We start from the raw sequence: 13538 nt of genomic DNA on the forward strand, positions 1-13538 counted from the left end.
TCCCTAATGCCATGCAGCATTATGACAAGGTATAGGTTCCATTCATTCTCATATTTGGCATGCGGCAGGAGGCTCCTTTGAGGCAACCCTGTACCCTGGCCGGCGTCATATTGTTGCTAGGGTTGAAACTAAAAGCCGAAAGTGAGGGCCAGGTTTTTAAGCAAAAGTAGCAACTCTCCTTTCTCTAAGCCGTGCCATAAGCTACACAAATGTGGGGTCTCGAAGCGAACGAAGCTAAACACCGGCGACACAAATGAGGGGCGGCCGCATGCTTTTGTTGATGATGCTGATGATGGACAGACAGGCAGTGGACATTTGATATGAAATTTTGACTCCCACAAAAAAAAAAAAATCGGTCAAAATTTCGATTTTTCCCGCATAATGACCCCCCCAAATTTGTAAACTTTTCTGAAGAAAAAAAAAAGGTGTGTTCATTACGAGTAAATATCCTATTATTTGAACTGACACTACTTACCAGCAGGCCCTGGAGCTGGTGGTGGAGGACACTTGGGCCGCTGCAAGGTGCTGTAGTTAGGCCGCTCCTCCGTTCTGGAAGCAAGTCAAGACAAAAAGCTTTTGGCTAATCTCGCATGACAAATATAAAGCATGCATAGCACACATGCAGCCATAGCAAAGCGCCCATTTTTTTGCTGAGGAGGATTAAGAACAAATACGTACCCTTTCAGCACATCTGATCCCTGGGACAGGTTTTGCCGAGAGGAACCTATAAGACATGAGGAAAAAAAAAAGAAAGCATATCCACATTAACTACTGTTTCGTGGCCCTTAAGAGTTAAAATTAAGTGGCAAGGCAAGTGCACAAAGGTTATTGTGCTAATCTGACAGTCCTGTCAAATATGTGTTCTGAAGACACAATGCAACACTATATCCTTGTGCACATATGTATGTCATTCCTCCATGAAATACAAAGACGTGCACCCACTAGAGATAGCTTCTGTACAGTACTTGCTAAAAAGAACTAAACATGAAGGAGAAGGCACAAAAAGGAATGCCGAGTACTGAACGAAGCTTTGTCGGAAAAGCACTAATTTACACATGGTGACGGGGTGAAAGTGTATGTCGAACAAGAAACTAGGCTTTTCTGTGTTTGATGGCAATGACTGCCTTATGACCGAGTGTAAATTTTACACTTATATAATGAAACTTCATCAATGTATTATTGCGTAGGGGCAAGTCCAATAAAATTGTAAATCAGTTTAGGCTTGGAAATGCCGATGAACTGAAGGATGATTTGAAGCCTAAGGCACGAGGTGTCTGCCACCACATGAAATAGAACCTCTTCTGGGAACTCACTCGATCCGAGGGTGGAGTGGTTGGAGGAGCTGATGTCGAAGGAGGAATCGACTGAGGAGCTGGAGGCCAGGTCTACAGAGGGGTTTCGCTTGTGCACCAGGCCCAGGGTGCTCTGAGAAAAGCACGGGTCTGACGGGGTGCGCGAGTGACTAGACGACGACTGTAGGCTGCTGGCTGAGGGCGGAGGCAGGGGGGCCGCACGCTTCTTCATGGAGCCATGCGCATTGAGGCCTGGAACTGTCAACAGGCATGGTCAGTCAAGCCTTGCATGACGGCAGGCCAGTGCTCCCACTCGTCACCATTTCATGTCCGTGCAGTTTTTGACACTGAGAATTCAGATCTGTCATCTAGCTGCTAAAATAAAAATATAAAAATAAAATTAACAGCTAAAATTAAATTTTAGCTTTGACGAGATTCTATTCTATATGACCACTAGCTATGCTAGTTCACAGCTCTGTAACATGAAAAAAAAATCTGCCTTGAGCCTCTGCTTGATCCAGTTGAGAACATAAATCAGTACCAGCCGCACAATGTGCAAGCTACTTCATCAAGAACGTGCTGCCTTCGATAAAAGTAGAAGGCAATTTGGCATATACCGTATTTAATTGAATGTCACACGAGTTTTTTAATGAAAATAGAAGTGAGAAGTCACCCCTTGCGTTATAATTGAATATTATGTAGTGACAAAGGAACACTATTCCATATTTACTTGCATATCGGTTGACGCGTCATGCACATTGGCCCCTAAATTCAGGAAACAGAAAAAGAAACAAGAAATTAAGTTGAAATGCTGTTTGGTCGACCAACAGAAGCTTTGAGCCGCAAAATTTTTGTAACTAAGGTGACTGGACTTTTTGCCGACATTGAACTCACCTGCTGCAGCACAATTTTCTGACAGCTCTATGCATTAGATAAAAACTCATTCAAACGCTGTTGAGAATGGTTACTGACATTTGGGAGATGTGACTCGCTGTGTGGTTAAGTGACTGAAAGAAGTTTCGTTTTTATCATAGGCCCTCCAAAGCACTCGGCCGGGACTCAGTGCTTGTCTTTGTATTGGTCTTATCTGATAATGTTTTCCGTGGCTCTCTTGGAAAAGTAGGGCCGCTTGAAACCTTTCCACGATAACAGTGGTAGCAAGTGACATACTGTGTTAAGGCTTGAAGGCAGCCTTCCCTATGAAGACAAGCCACAGAAAAGCTATTTTTTGAGACAGACTTTTGTTCATAAACTTCTACCCAACTTTCCATATACTGTGGCCTCGTTCCCTGCATTTCATTTGCACACATTTGGTTCATCTTTTTTTTTATACTTTCCACGGCCGCACACTCGACCCTCGCGTCACAATTGTGGTAGTGCTACATTCAAGCAAATACGGCAGTTTCACAGCTCCTCAACAATATCCAAGTTTAGACACAATATGCTGGCCAAGGCAGAAAGGAACAAGCACAGTTGTGGGTACTCTCTTCGTAAAGAGTGAAACACAGAATTCAAGGACAAAATATTGGAAAGTGAGCACTAGAAGCAATTACTTCAAGGAAACCGCCATTATGCCTTTGTGGTCATAAAGTTCGCTTGTCAATCCTTTTTTTTTATGTGTGTGCTTTGTGCCAGTGAACCCTGTGAGCCACACACAAAGCTCAGCTTTTAGGAATATATAACACTGATGCATAGAGGATACTATATCTGCAATACATTCTGAAACACATCTGACAAGATCATGACCATGCTTGCTGCAACAGTCCAAGCAAAAGAGAATGTGTAACCCAAAAGGCAACAACAGTGCCACTTTGCCAGCCCCGTGCTGGCACATCCAAAATGAATGGCTACGAAAAAAAACTCCCAGATGGCTGATGTGCCACTCACTGACTGGCTTGCGATTCTGTGGTGGTGGAGGAGGTGGTTTGGGACAGGGCTGTGGGCTTGCAGATTCCGGGCGTGTCGACTCGTTGCTGATGACGCTTGAAGGCCGGGATCTTTTCCAGTCTGATGTGAGCTGTGGAACCAGACAAGACACTTCCATTACACTAAGTACCATCTACTTTCCAGCTGGCATGTCAATGTAGTTACATATATAGGTAATTTATTACTTAAGTCATCAGTATTTTGATGTTGGGCAGCGTGATAATACAAGTCTACCGTACTAGCTAACAAACGTGGCAAGCATTAGCTGAACAGTGACTGGACTAGAGCATTGCTGGTACAAGAGGCCTTTTAACTGTCTACAAAACCCAAGATATAATACAAATTAGGTAATCACTCCAACTTCCATCAGAGTGATTAAGCAGTGTTTCAAAGTTACAATTACTTTGTGTATCACCCACTAGTCATAAAGCAGTTCCATAGTCCAGAGCTCTATTTCATGTTTTTCTGCATTTTGGAAAGCACAGCCTAGAGCATCAGTGAGAATTAATATGATGCCATACATTTACACAAACTGTTCTGACAGCAAACAACTAGTTGGGGCAGAACACTCACGCGATCTTCTGGATAGTCATCATCGCTGAAGTCCGTCGAACCATCCTCTTGCGTTAGACCCCAGTCGATGTTGACATTCTCGAAAAGCGTTTTCTTGTTCTGAAGTGAGTGCTCGATCTGTCAAGACAGCACACCACAATACAAACCGTTCAGTTACCAAAGAATTGATAGACACTTGCATTTTGTTTAGCCAGTAGTCAACCTCCCCCACCACCACACACACACTTCTGCACCAGTTGTTCTCTACTTGTTCTCTTCAGCACCAGTTCTCTACTAAGTTGCATTATGACAACAAAGTGCAGATTATGCACCTATTTCTCACCACATAATGGGTTCATTCTATGAATATACTACACCAAAGAACAATTTTGAGAAGTACTGCATCTTTTATTAACTGACCCATGCTTTGGACCTCTCCGCTACAACACTAGACTTCTGAATGATTGCTATACAGGTCTCTAAAAGCCATGGTTCGAATCACAACATAAAAACACAACTCCACCAGCTCTTGTCATTCAGCAGAGAAAAATACACAAAGGTTCACCCCAGAGCTTGAGCTTCAAGGACCCTGGGGGTGCTACCTTAACTGGCAACCGAAATCAACAATGTAGCCCGATTCAGTAACCTCTGACACACAACATGAAGCTTGGCCTTGCAATATTTTCGGTCATGTCTCACAGCACCATGATTTGACCCTGAAGCACTCCCAAGAACCACACGACAGCCATCAGATAAAGCACCGCTGTTCTTGATTGACTGTCTCTCATGAATGCCACCTTGGAGAGCAGGCATTGGCAAGATTGAAACATGTTCCTCCCTTTTGCTGTAATCTATGTTAATTTCAGAAGTATGTGCAGCTGTAGTGGGCTGCTAATGCAAAAGTGGTGTCACTTGTGTTGCCACTTTGAACCCATAGTGTCACAGCTAATTTGAAATCTCACACTGCTCACCAGCATGCAATGAAAGTAAATGCACAAAGGAAGGATAAAAGTCTCGTACATTGCAGTGAGAAAACTGTAACAATGGTGACAAATGCAGCGGACTTTGATTATCATAATCGGCAGCAGCAACCCAAGGCGTCTTGACCCTCCAATGGTTATTGGCACCTAATAGCCTGTGCACACTACTACTTCACAGATTTTTTTTTTTGCTGCTTCCAGGCAAGGAATAGACTGCATTAATTTTTATTTGTTCCTCTCACTCTTTTCTGGGTAGCGGGCACTCAACATACCAGCTCAAGGCAAGTGTGGTAGCCCCTTTCTTTGGCAAGGTCCAGTGGGCTCTTGTTGTCGGCGTTCTTGATGTCGACGAAAGCCCCACTTCGAAGCAGCAGCTTCATGCATTCTGTTTGGTTGTGCAGTACGGCAGTGTGCACAGGAGTGTTGCCCGCCTTGTTCTGGACGTCCAGGCTGGGGCTGCAGGCAGTGAAAGGGGAAAGAAAGTTCAGGATTTTATGTAGCATAATTCACACAATGCGAATTCAGGAAGTAGATTGTGTAAAATTTCAAAGGAATACAGGTGCCAATCTTTTGGCTGCGTGTTCTTCCTTTGTAATCATGCGCAAGACATTAGTGAATATAAGCCGCCACGTGGAATTCGCCTGTGTCAGGTAAATACGTAATTTACAACAACTTTTTTCAATATAAGTTTCAACAGCCAAACGGTGGCTATAACACCAAAGCTTATTTTAAGACCTTAAATTTACCTTAAGACCATATGGGGTGTGTGGTCCAGCTCCTCTTCAAACAACCTTCTTTGCACACAAATCAGCTACACCAACAGCAATAATGCTGCCAAAGAAAAACTCACCCTCCCTGCATCAAAGGTGGTCAGTTCATCGAAATCCAGGGAGGCAAATTCGTAGCAAATGGAAAAACACGTACTCTCGCCAAAAATTGGAAAAATAAAGAATGAAGAATAAGAATTCCAAGTTTCGGTGAGTGTAAGTTTCTTCTAATCGTTCAGTTATTTTGAATGCTCTAGAGGTCAGCAGTTTAGTATAGCCACAAAATGCTCCAATGCTCCTGTACCTTGGTTCCAAACTTCTATCGCTTGCTATAAACAATGATTTGAGGTATTTTGGCTGAATACCATCAAGTTGAACTGTATCTAACAATAACTGTTGTTTAGGAAGCCCTTCCAGATGTCATTCGAAGAGCTTACCACCAGGAGCAAACTCAGGCTCTGAATGCACAAGTAGGCACTACAAATTCTGCTCACAGAATGGTCAGGGCAGATATGGCGCATACCTGTTTTGAACAAGGAAGTCCACAATGTGAAGGGAGGTGCCGTCTTCTTGGGCAACCGCCACGTGAAGCGCTGTGTCTGCCGTGTTTTTCTGCATTGAAAAAACATAGCAGCCAGTCAGTTCACACGCTTCCCCAAGATAGCATGCAGAGACAACATGTGTCCTAGCAAGCCTTTATTGTATTCCACTTCTATGCAATGCTTCTGCATTTGACTACATAAGGCTACATGAGGCACACTGTGCCAGACAAAAGGAGGTTTCATGTATCCTCAGCTCTCATATGACTTAAACTCCATCTCATAATTTCCTTGCAGCACTATGGAGGGTAGAGACCGCCTCAGCCTATCGGGAGAGTGCGTTAAACGTGTTCCTCCGCACTTCGTCATCTGTGTGTTGTCTGCTTGCGGCGTACACAGATATGGTTAAAAAAGAGTATTAATTAACGCTGTCTATGTACTATAAGCACATGCACATTTACACAAGCACTTTGTGGGATGTTATGCCATTTGTCACATTCGTACATTTTGTTTTGTTTAGAACAGAAACCATTTTTTGCAACAAACTGATGCTTCTCTCTAAGCCTACAAAAGGCAGAATCGTCACTTTAAATAAGAAATAAAGAAATTTATTGCTCGTCGTTTTCTTACAAGCAAGATGAGGCTAAGTGAAAGCCTGGTGCAGCATCTATGAGCAGTGAACGTACTGATAATGGCAGTAACAACGATGAATCTAGCCTGAAGCGAGGGGTCCTGCTTCGAAGGGCACCGCCATTTTGGTATATTTTCGCGTACAAAAGAGACACGCATGTTTAACTTGGGAAATAGCATACCTAACACGAGCATACGGTAAGGCTCAACCTGAAAATGCCTGTAGCACATGTACAATGCAAAGCATGCTATTTTTTAGCATAAGTTACCTTCTACGCCTATTCTATACTGGCACTATAATCTGCAGCGCCAGAATATCATCTTTGCACTCATTGCAGCTTTGGTAGTGCTGCAAAGAACTACTGAGATAGAGTATAAGCAAAATCACTATCTTCGCCCTCACATCAGGTCTTACATTCAAGTTGACTTGGTTTGAGGCAGGTTAAGTCGAGTCAAGATCTTTAATTTGCCAGGAAGTCAAGGTATAAGTAGTGAATAAGGGTGGATGCTTAGATACATCAGTATTCCATGACACACATGTATCATCATAGGTAGGCTGCAGCAAATGCATGGCTTTCTTGGAAAAAGTTGTTGCTCAGGTGGCACGTTTGTCATCAAACATTCTGGATGACAATTCCAGTGATTCCGTATGTTTTCTGCATGGATTTCACAGAATTTAATATTGATTACGCAAGTTCTCCATAAGACTGACACTGAGCATATGTGATGTGTTCAGACACATGCGGGAAAGTAGGAATACATAAGGACATTGTACAATGCCATGCACATCATATCGGAATCATACAAAAAGCAGGCAGAACATCTTATGAAGTACTTAAAGAATAATAATAATAATAATTGGTTTTTGGGGGAAAGGAAATGGCGCAGTATCTGTCTCATATATCCTTGGACACTTGAACCGCGCCTTAAGGGAAGGGATAAAGGAGGGAGTGAAAGAAGAGAGGAAGAAATAGGTGCCGTAGTGGAGGGCTCCGGAATAATTTCGACCACCTGGGGATCTATATTTTTTATAACAGGGTCTTCATAATATAAACAGTCGGAGCGACATCGCATATCATTGCTAGCTCGAGTTCAACGAAGAAGAAGCTATGAAACGATACAAACAATTCGATATTTCCTTTTGCCTGTTCATAGTCTATAGACTGTCCATAGACAAAAGTCTACTAAAAGTGTATGGCCATAAATCTATAGATTGTCTGTAGGCTGTCTATAGGATTTGTATTGCACTGACATCGCGCAGCACATGGGCGCCTTAGCATTTTTACTCCATAAAAATGCAGCCGCCGCGGTCGGGTTCGAACCCGGGAACTGGATCAGTAGTCGAGCGCCCTAACCACTGAGCCACCGCGGTGGGTGTACTTAAAGAAAGCATTCCGATTTGCACATATTTTTCACATTATCCAGACTCCATATTCTTATAATTTGATACACCTGGCTCATATAGAAATTTTTCAGTGAGAATAAAACACTTCTTTCGGCTCGACCGATAACACCTATAAGAGGTTTGCATTGCCCTAAGGTTCATCTGCATAATACCTCGGAAGCGATGGCAATATGGTGCGTCTGGCTAACCTCTGAGGAATGTCAGGCCACCTAGGCTGGAAACACACCTACGGTGCAGACACCACATGCTCAGTAAAGCAGAGAAAAATTCCAGGATTGCAGGGCTTACAATGCAGTGGCATTCCAAGCTTGACATGCTTGATTTAAGTCCCGATGAACATTTAGAAGGCTCGAGCTTGCGGTGTCATGGCATATCAGGCTTGGCAAACTAAGGTTACACTACCCAAACCACCATGTGCCTAGGAGCTTAATAAAAGAGAAAGAGAATGTGCAAGCTATTGTTTTAAACCCAATTTGTAGATATTTCTTTCTTTTTAATAGCCAGAAATTTCTTTCGTGCTAGCATGAATTTGTGGAGCTTTCTTCACATGCGTGTACATCAAAAGGAAAAGAATGTGTTTCATGTTACAAGTGCGCTGCACGCACGACACAAGAGCTCAATGGGACAGCTTACGTAGTTTGGAAGCACTGCCGTGAGAATGGCCCCTTCCGCAAAGGCCTGTAGAAGCTGGTAGAGGTGCCTAGCCGTGACAGCATGCTCCAAGTCGTGCAGAAGATCATTCTCGTCCGAGCAGGTTCGCACGGCAAACTTGCGTTCTACGTACTTGGCCCTTATGAATTCACATCGCTCCTCCCTGCAGGCAAAATGTGACAAGAGTGTAAAAGCCCCCTTTTTAAATGCACTCATTTAGTATCCCAAAACACTGTCGCGCAAAAAACTAGAATAAAACTAGCATGGGCACGAAATTCAGATTGGTACCGGACTTTTGATGCAGTCAAAATTAGTCCACAGCTCCCCACTGCAGCATGCTTCATTGGCACACAAAAATCCAATAATCCCAACCAGTTCTGCTCAAGATCCAGCTGTACGCATTTATTATTATAATGAATCAGGACAGCGGTAGTGTCTTAAAGGTCACGAATGGTGTTGTGTCCCTACAAATCCACTATGTGCCAGCATCGAGACAACAAACTTTATTCAGCCAAACAAAAATTCAGGAAAATACATAAATAAGCTATGCAGATAAATGAGTAGGTGGGCAAGACTCACATGGGACTTGTAGGGGTTGGTTTTCTGGACTGCGTCATGGTGGCCTCCATCGTTTCGTTAAATCCATTGTTGGTCATAACTCTTGCCAGCTGAAACGAGCATCGCTCCTTGTTACAGCTACAAACATCACCATGGCTAAGTCTGACCAAATAACAGTAATAGTTAGAAAAAGGACACCCTACATCACTCTGCAGCTTTCAGGGTGACAACACAGTCAATAACTTTCACTAAAACTACCCAGAGGAATGGTACAAAAGTGGGCCTCCAAAGAGTGAACACAATGGGGTTTTATTGCAGCAGAATTTGAAAAGAGAGACAAAACCGCACAGAGCATTTAATTAATATGGATTGCAAAAAAAAAGTATGGAGGCTAAGTAAGGAGTGGGCACTAGGTACTGCAGACATTTCATATACAAGATATTAATGCATATAAATAAGTGGGTCTGATACTACCCATGCCTTTGTGTTGCAAAACAGTGATGTTTGCTAGAGTACAGGCCACGGAGTAAAGCAAGCAAACAATAAGATACAAGCAGAAATGGAACAGAGAGGTCCCAAGATAAACTGATGATGATGGCTGCAGCGCCCAGAGTGGCTGCTATGCGAGATAGAACAGTACAGGCCAGCCATTAAAGGGTTTGGGTTTCCATTTCTACTTTTTGCTCGCAGTGGTGCTCAGTTGCACCATTACTACGGGTGGAAGCTTGCTGACCTTGATGCTGTCCGAGCTACTGCTAGCTTTTAAAAGCACTCCCGACTATGGATAAGGCTGAAGTGTTGTAACCTTCTGAGGGTGGAAAAGTGAGATGTAAAGATCAGCTAAAGGTTTCAACACGTGCGGGACCATGGTACCTACTATCAGTGAGGATAGGCCCAGAAATGATATCTCACCAAGAGTTGTGAAGTTCCTAAGTTGTCAAGCGTGAGGGACTGTATCCTGGAGATGTGCACACCAAGCTCTCGGTGCACTCCTGAGCACTCAATGCAGGTCAAGATGCCGAAATTCGTAGACAACCACGTTGGATCTGTTTATAAGATAAACATATGCAGTAAACAGAGGTGCCAACAGCATGGCACCTATGCCCACATTAGAATGTGTAAAAAACTGAAGGGGACACTTAAGCTCCGCCTTAAGTGTATGACGCCATAGCGTTGATGGGTTCATGCCCATATATGCAGAACTGATCATTCATAGAATGCTGGGAGTCCTCATACCACTCCTGGCGCAGTGGTGCGGCTGTTAAGTGATGCGACACTGCCACCAGTGGGGTTTATGAGACCCAGGTTGGTCAAGAGCAACCTCTCGCAACGAATCATTAGTTTAACTGCCACCTGCCATGGTAGGCAGTTTGCTCGCAATCCAATGGGCAGGTTATGACACATCACAAGGCCATATAGCCTAAGTGGCCCACCTGACCTTTAGGCGGGCCACCTAGGTTGCTTCTCTGGAATTTGTTCCCTCCCGCTGCCACCTGGTTTTTCATTGAACAGGACCCTTAATGCTGTCACGTTTATTAAAGGCAGCCTTATTTTCTTTTGTGCTGCACAGCTCTGTGGTTCGCTAAAAGCAAGACTAATTGAATAGTACAAAGCTGGAACAGCTGCTGTATCTAAAATTATTTCAGCTTTCTAAGCAACGCTGTTTGAGCAGTTGCATGTATGTATTGCAGCTCACGCTAATAACTTGATAATCTTCAGATAACCTGATAAAAGATAGGGCTTGTGGTAACCTTCACTCGCATTTCATGTATGTCTTAATGGCAGCCATGTCACATGGTGCTTTGACATCAAATGCTCATTATCAACGCTCTATTGCGAGATACTGCACACATGTGTACTGAGAGTTTGCTCTGCCAAGTCCCCAACATTCCCTACAATAAACAAAAAAATCAGTTTTCCTACAAATCGTCAAAGCATCTGCAAGTTATTATTCTTTTTGTGGTGCAAAGTATCCCGACATAACTGTGTCCTAATCATTGACATTAAAACATGCAGCTATGTGAAAATTTATGCCTACAAAAATTACTTTTACAGTTTGCCTTGTCGTGACACCAGCTGTGATGCATAATGGGTATTTCTTACTGCATTTACTGTATCACAATGTTACTCACTCATTGGCATCCATGCAAAAAACATGCTCATGTTTTTCAATCCAGCAGTCACAAACATAATGCAAATCATGCTATGGAATCCAGATACACAAAACAGTATGATGCGTTGCGCACCTTTTGTGGAGTTGCAGTCACAGCACCGGTCGTTTCCAGGCAACAGCTGGACTTGCCGTATGATGGACTGCTGAAACTCCAGGAGGCTCTGGTTTCCTGTGCCACCTCCAGCCTGCCCTGGCTCCGTGAATGCCTTGCGAAGGGCCCCTTCTTTGCAATTGACGAGCACTGCTTTCCATCTGTGTGCACAGTTTTAACAACATGCTCTTCAAATAACAGTACAGGCCCCTTCTTTGCACAATGCCTTTTCTGCCAATTTTGGTACATGTGAGCAGACAAAGACACCACTTACGTGGCTGTCTGAATGCAAAGGCTTCTCCCTACATCTGCACGTCTACTTTCAAAACTTTTATTTTCGTTTAGTTTAACACATCAGTGGGGTGTACGTCATGAGAGGCATGGCGATTTCACAGCTGACTCTATGATAGGCAATTTTTATTATGAGGAGCCAAGAACGTTATAGCAGCAAAGATTAATGGGGGAAAACTTTATAACAGTTTACTGAAAATATGTTGCTAAGGCAGGCATAATCACACCAAGGAAGTATTCCCCAAATAGGTCACTTACGCCTCCATCTCTGCATCGTCATCGGCTTGAAAGTGGTATGTTCGATTATCTGCAGAGAGAGCAAGAAAAGAATGAGCAACATGCATCAGATGTTGTTGCAATAAACAGCCCGATAAATACTCACAGGAAATCAAGTCAAAAGACCGCTTCTCTTCTTGCAGGCTCTGCGAGGAAGAGAGAGAGAAGTATATTTATTATGATGTCAAGTATGGCAACAGAAATGTGCAGCAGGCTCGTGAGAAGTGACCAGATGCATAACTGAGCAAAATCCATTTGACAAAATGATGGAACTTCTCAAGCCTACCTTAACTTGGCACGTGAGGAGATTCAGCTTTGTGGGCGACTTTGTCTCCTGCGGATAAAAGTCATAGCTGAAGACTGCAAAATAGGAGCAGCTCTTCCATCCAACAACAATGCTATGCAGTACCAAGGCATCAGAAATGACTTCAAGTGAGAAGTAGGTGAAGCATACAGGATCAAACAGCAGCTGCAAAAATTAACCTACTTCATGAATTACACTGTCACAAATATCTTCAAGCGGCGGAAAATACAGAAATCTTCGTACGTTAAAGCATCAGTGTGCATTCAGTGCTCAACAGTCTCAACAGGTCTTGCTTTGACTGCACTGAACATCTCTCGTTAGACCAGGAGGGATTCACTACGCATCTTCACAACTGCCAGTTTACCAATAGAAACAGGTAGCACATTGTGCCAATCAGATAAGTCAAAATTACCATACATAAAAATAAAAACAAAGAGGCAAAGGGAAGTAAAAGGAAGAGTTACTCACATCAGAGTGCGATATATACAAATAGCCATACATAAAAATAAAAACAAAGAGGCAAATGGAAGTAAAAGGAAGAGTTACTCACATCAGAGTGCGATATATACAAATAGTCATACATAAAAATAAAAACAAAGAGGCAAAGGGAAGTAAAAGGAAGAGTTACTCACATCAGAGTGCGATATATACAAATAGCCATACATAAAAATAAAAACAAAGAGGCAAAGGGAAGTAAAAGGAAGAGTTACTCACATCAGAGTGCGATATGTACAAATAGCCATACATAAAAATAAAAACAAATAGGCAAAGGGAAGTAAAAGGAAGAGTTACTCACATCAGAGTGCGATATATACAAATAGCCATCCCTGACTTCACACTTCCTCTTCTGCCAGACACGGCGCATTTTGCCATCAGACTTTTTAAGCAGGTAGCCAATTTTTGTGTAGCCATAGTGCTGGTTTCCCTGAGGCTGGTGCAGACTGTAGCCAACTGAGCTAACCTGTTCCAGAGATCAAGAGCAACCTGGTTAATGTTGTAACCGAAACCTTGAGTTTGTAAAACAGAGGGGCTATACGAAGAAGGGGATGTCAGCAGTAATGCTCTCCAACACTCACACATACACTAACATGAAACATCATCTT

General features: G+C 43.1%; 1 protein-coding gene across 4 annotated transcripts in view; it reads right to left on the minus strand.

The window, feature by feature from the left end:
- Positions 1 to 13538, minus strand: part of Asap (ArfGAP domain of ASAP) — a 30960-nt gene that overhangs the window by 8456 nt on the left and 8966 nt on the right. For 2 of the 4 annotated variants that reach the window (XM_077631801.1, XM_077631800.1), the window contains exons 11-25: positions 13232 to 13396; positions 12418 to 12465; positions 12238 to 12277; positions 12114 to 12162; positions 11547 to 11725; positions 10213 to 10346; positions 9322 to 9410; positions 8725 to 8905; positions 6041 to 6129; positions 5023 to 5206; positions 3792 to 3908; positions 3180 to 3309; positions 1314 to 1550; positions 679 to 724; positions 476 to 549 (exon numbers count right to left, since the gene is read on the minus strand). In XM_077631801.1, the coding sequence (XP_077487927.1) occupies positions 476 to 549; positions 679 to 724; positions 1314 to 1550; positions 3180 to 3309; positions 3792 to 3908; positions 5023 to 5206; positions 6041 to 6129; positions 8725 to 8905; positions 9322 to 9410; positions 10213 to 10346; positions 11547 to 11725; positions 12114 to 12162; positions 12238 to 12277; positions 12418 to 12465; positions 13232 to 13396 (1762 nt within the window). Of the gene's footprint in view, positions 1 to 475; positions 550 to 678; positions 725 to 1313; positions 1551 to 3179; positions 3310 to 3791; positions 3909 to 5022; positions 5207 to 6040; positions 6130 to 8724; positions 8906 to 9321; positions 9411 to 10212; positions 10347 to 11546; positions 11726 to 12113; positions 12278 to 12417; positions 12466 to 13231; positions 13397 to 13538 lie in introns of all 4 variants that reach the window. The other 2 variants (XM_077631799.1, XM_077631798.1) reach the window with 1 other exon arrangement.

Source organism: Amblyomma americanum, chromosome 7 (assembly GCF_052857255.1).
Source record: "Amblyomma americanum isolate KBUSLIRL-KWMA chromosome 7, ASM5285725v1, whole genome shotgun sequence".
Taxonomy (NCBI): domain Eukaryota; kingdom Metazoa; phylum Arthropoda; class Arachnida; order Ixodida; family Ixodidae; genus Amblyomma; species Amblyomma americanum.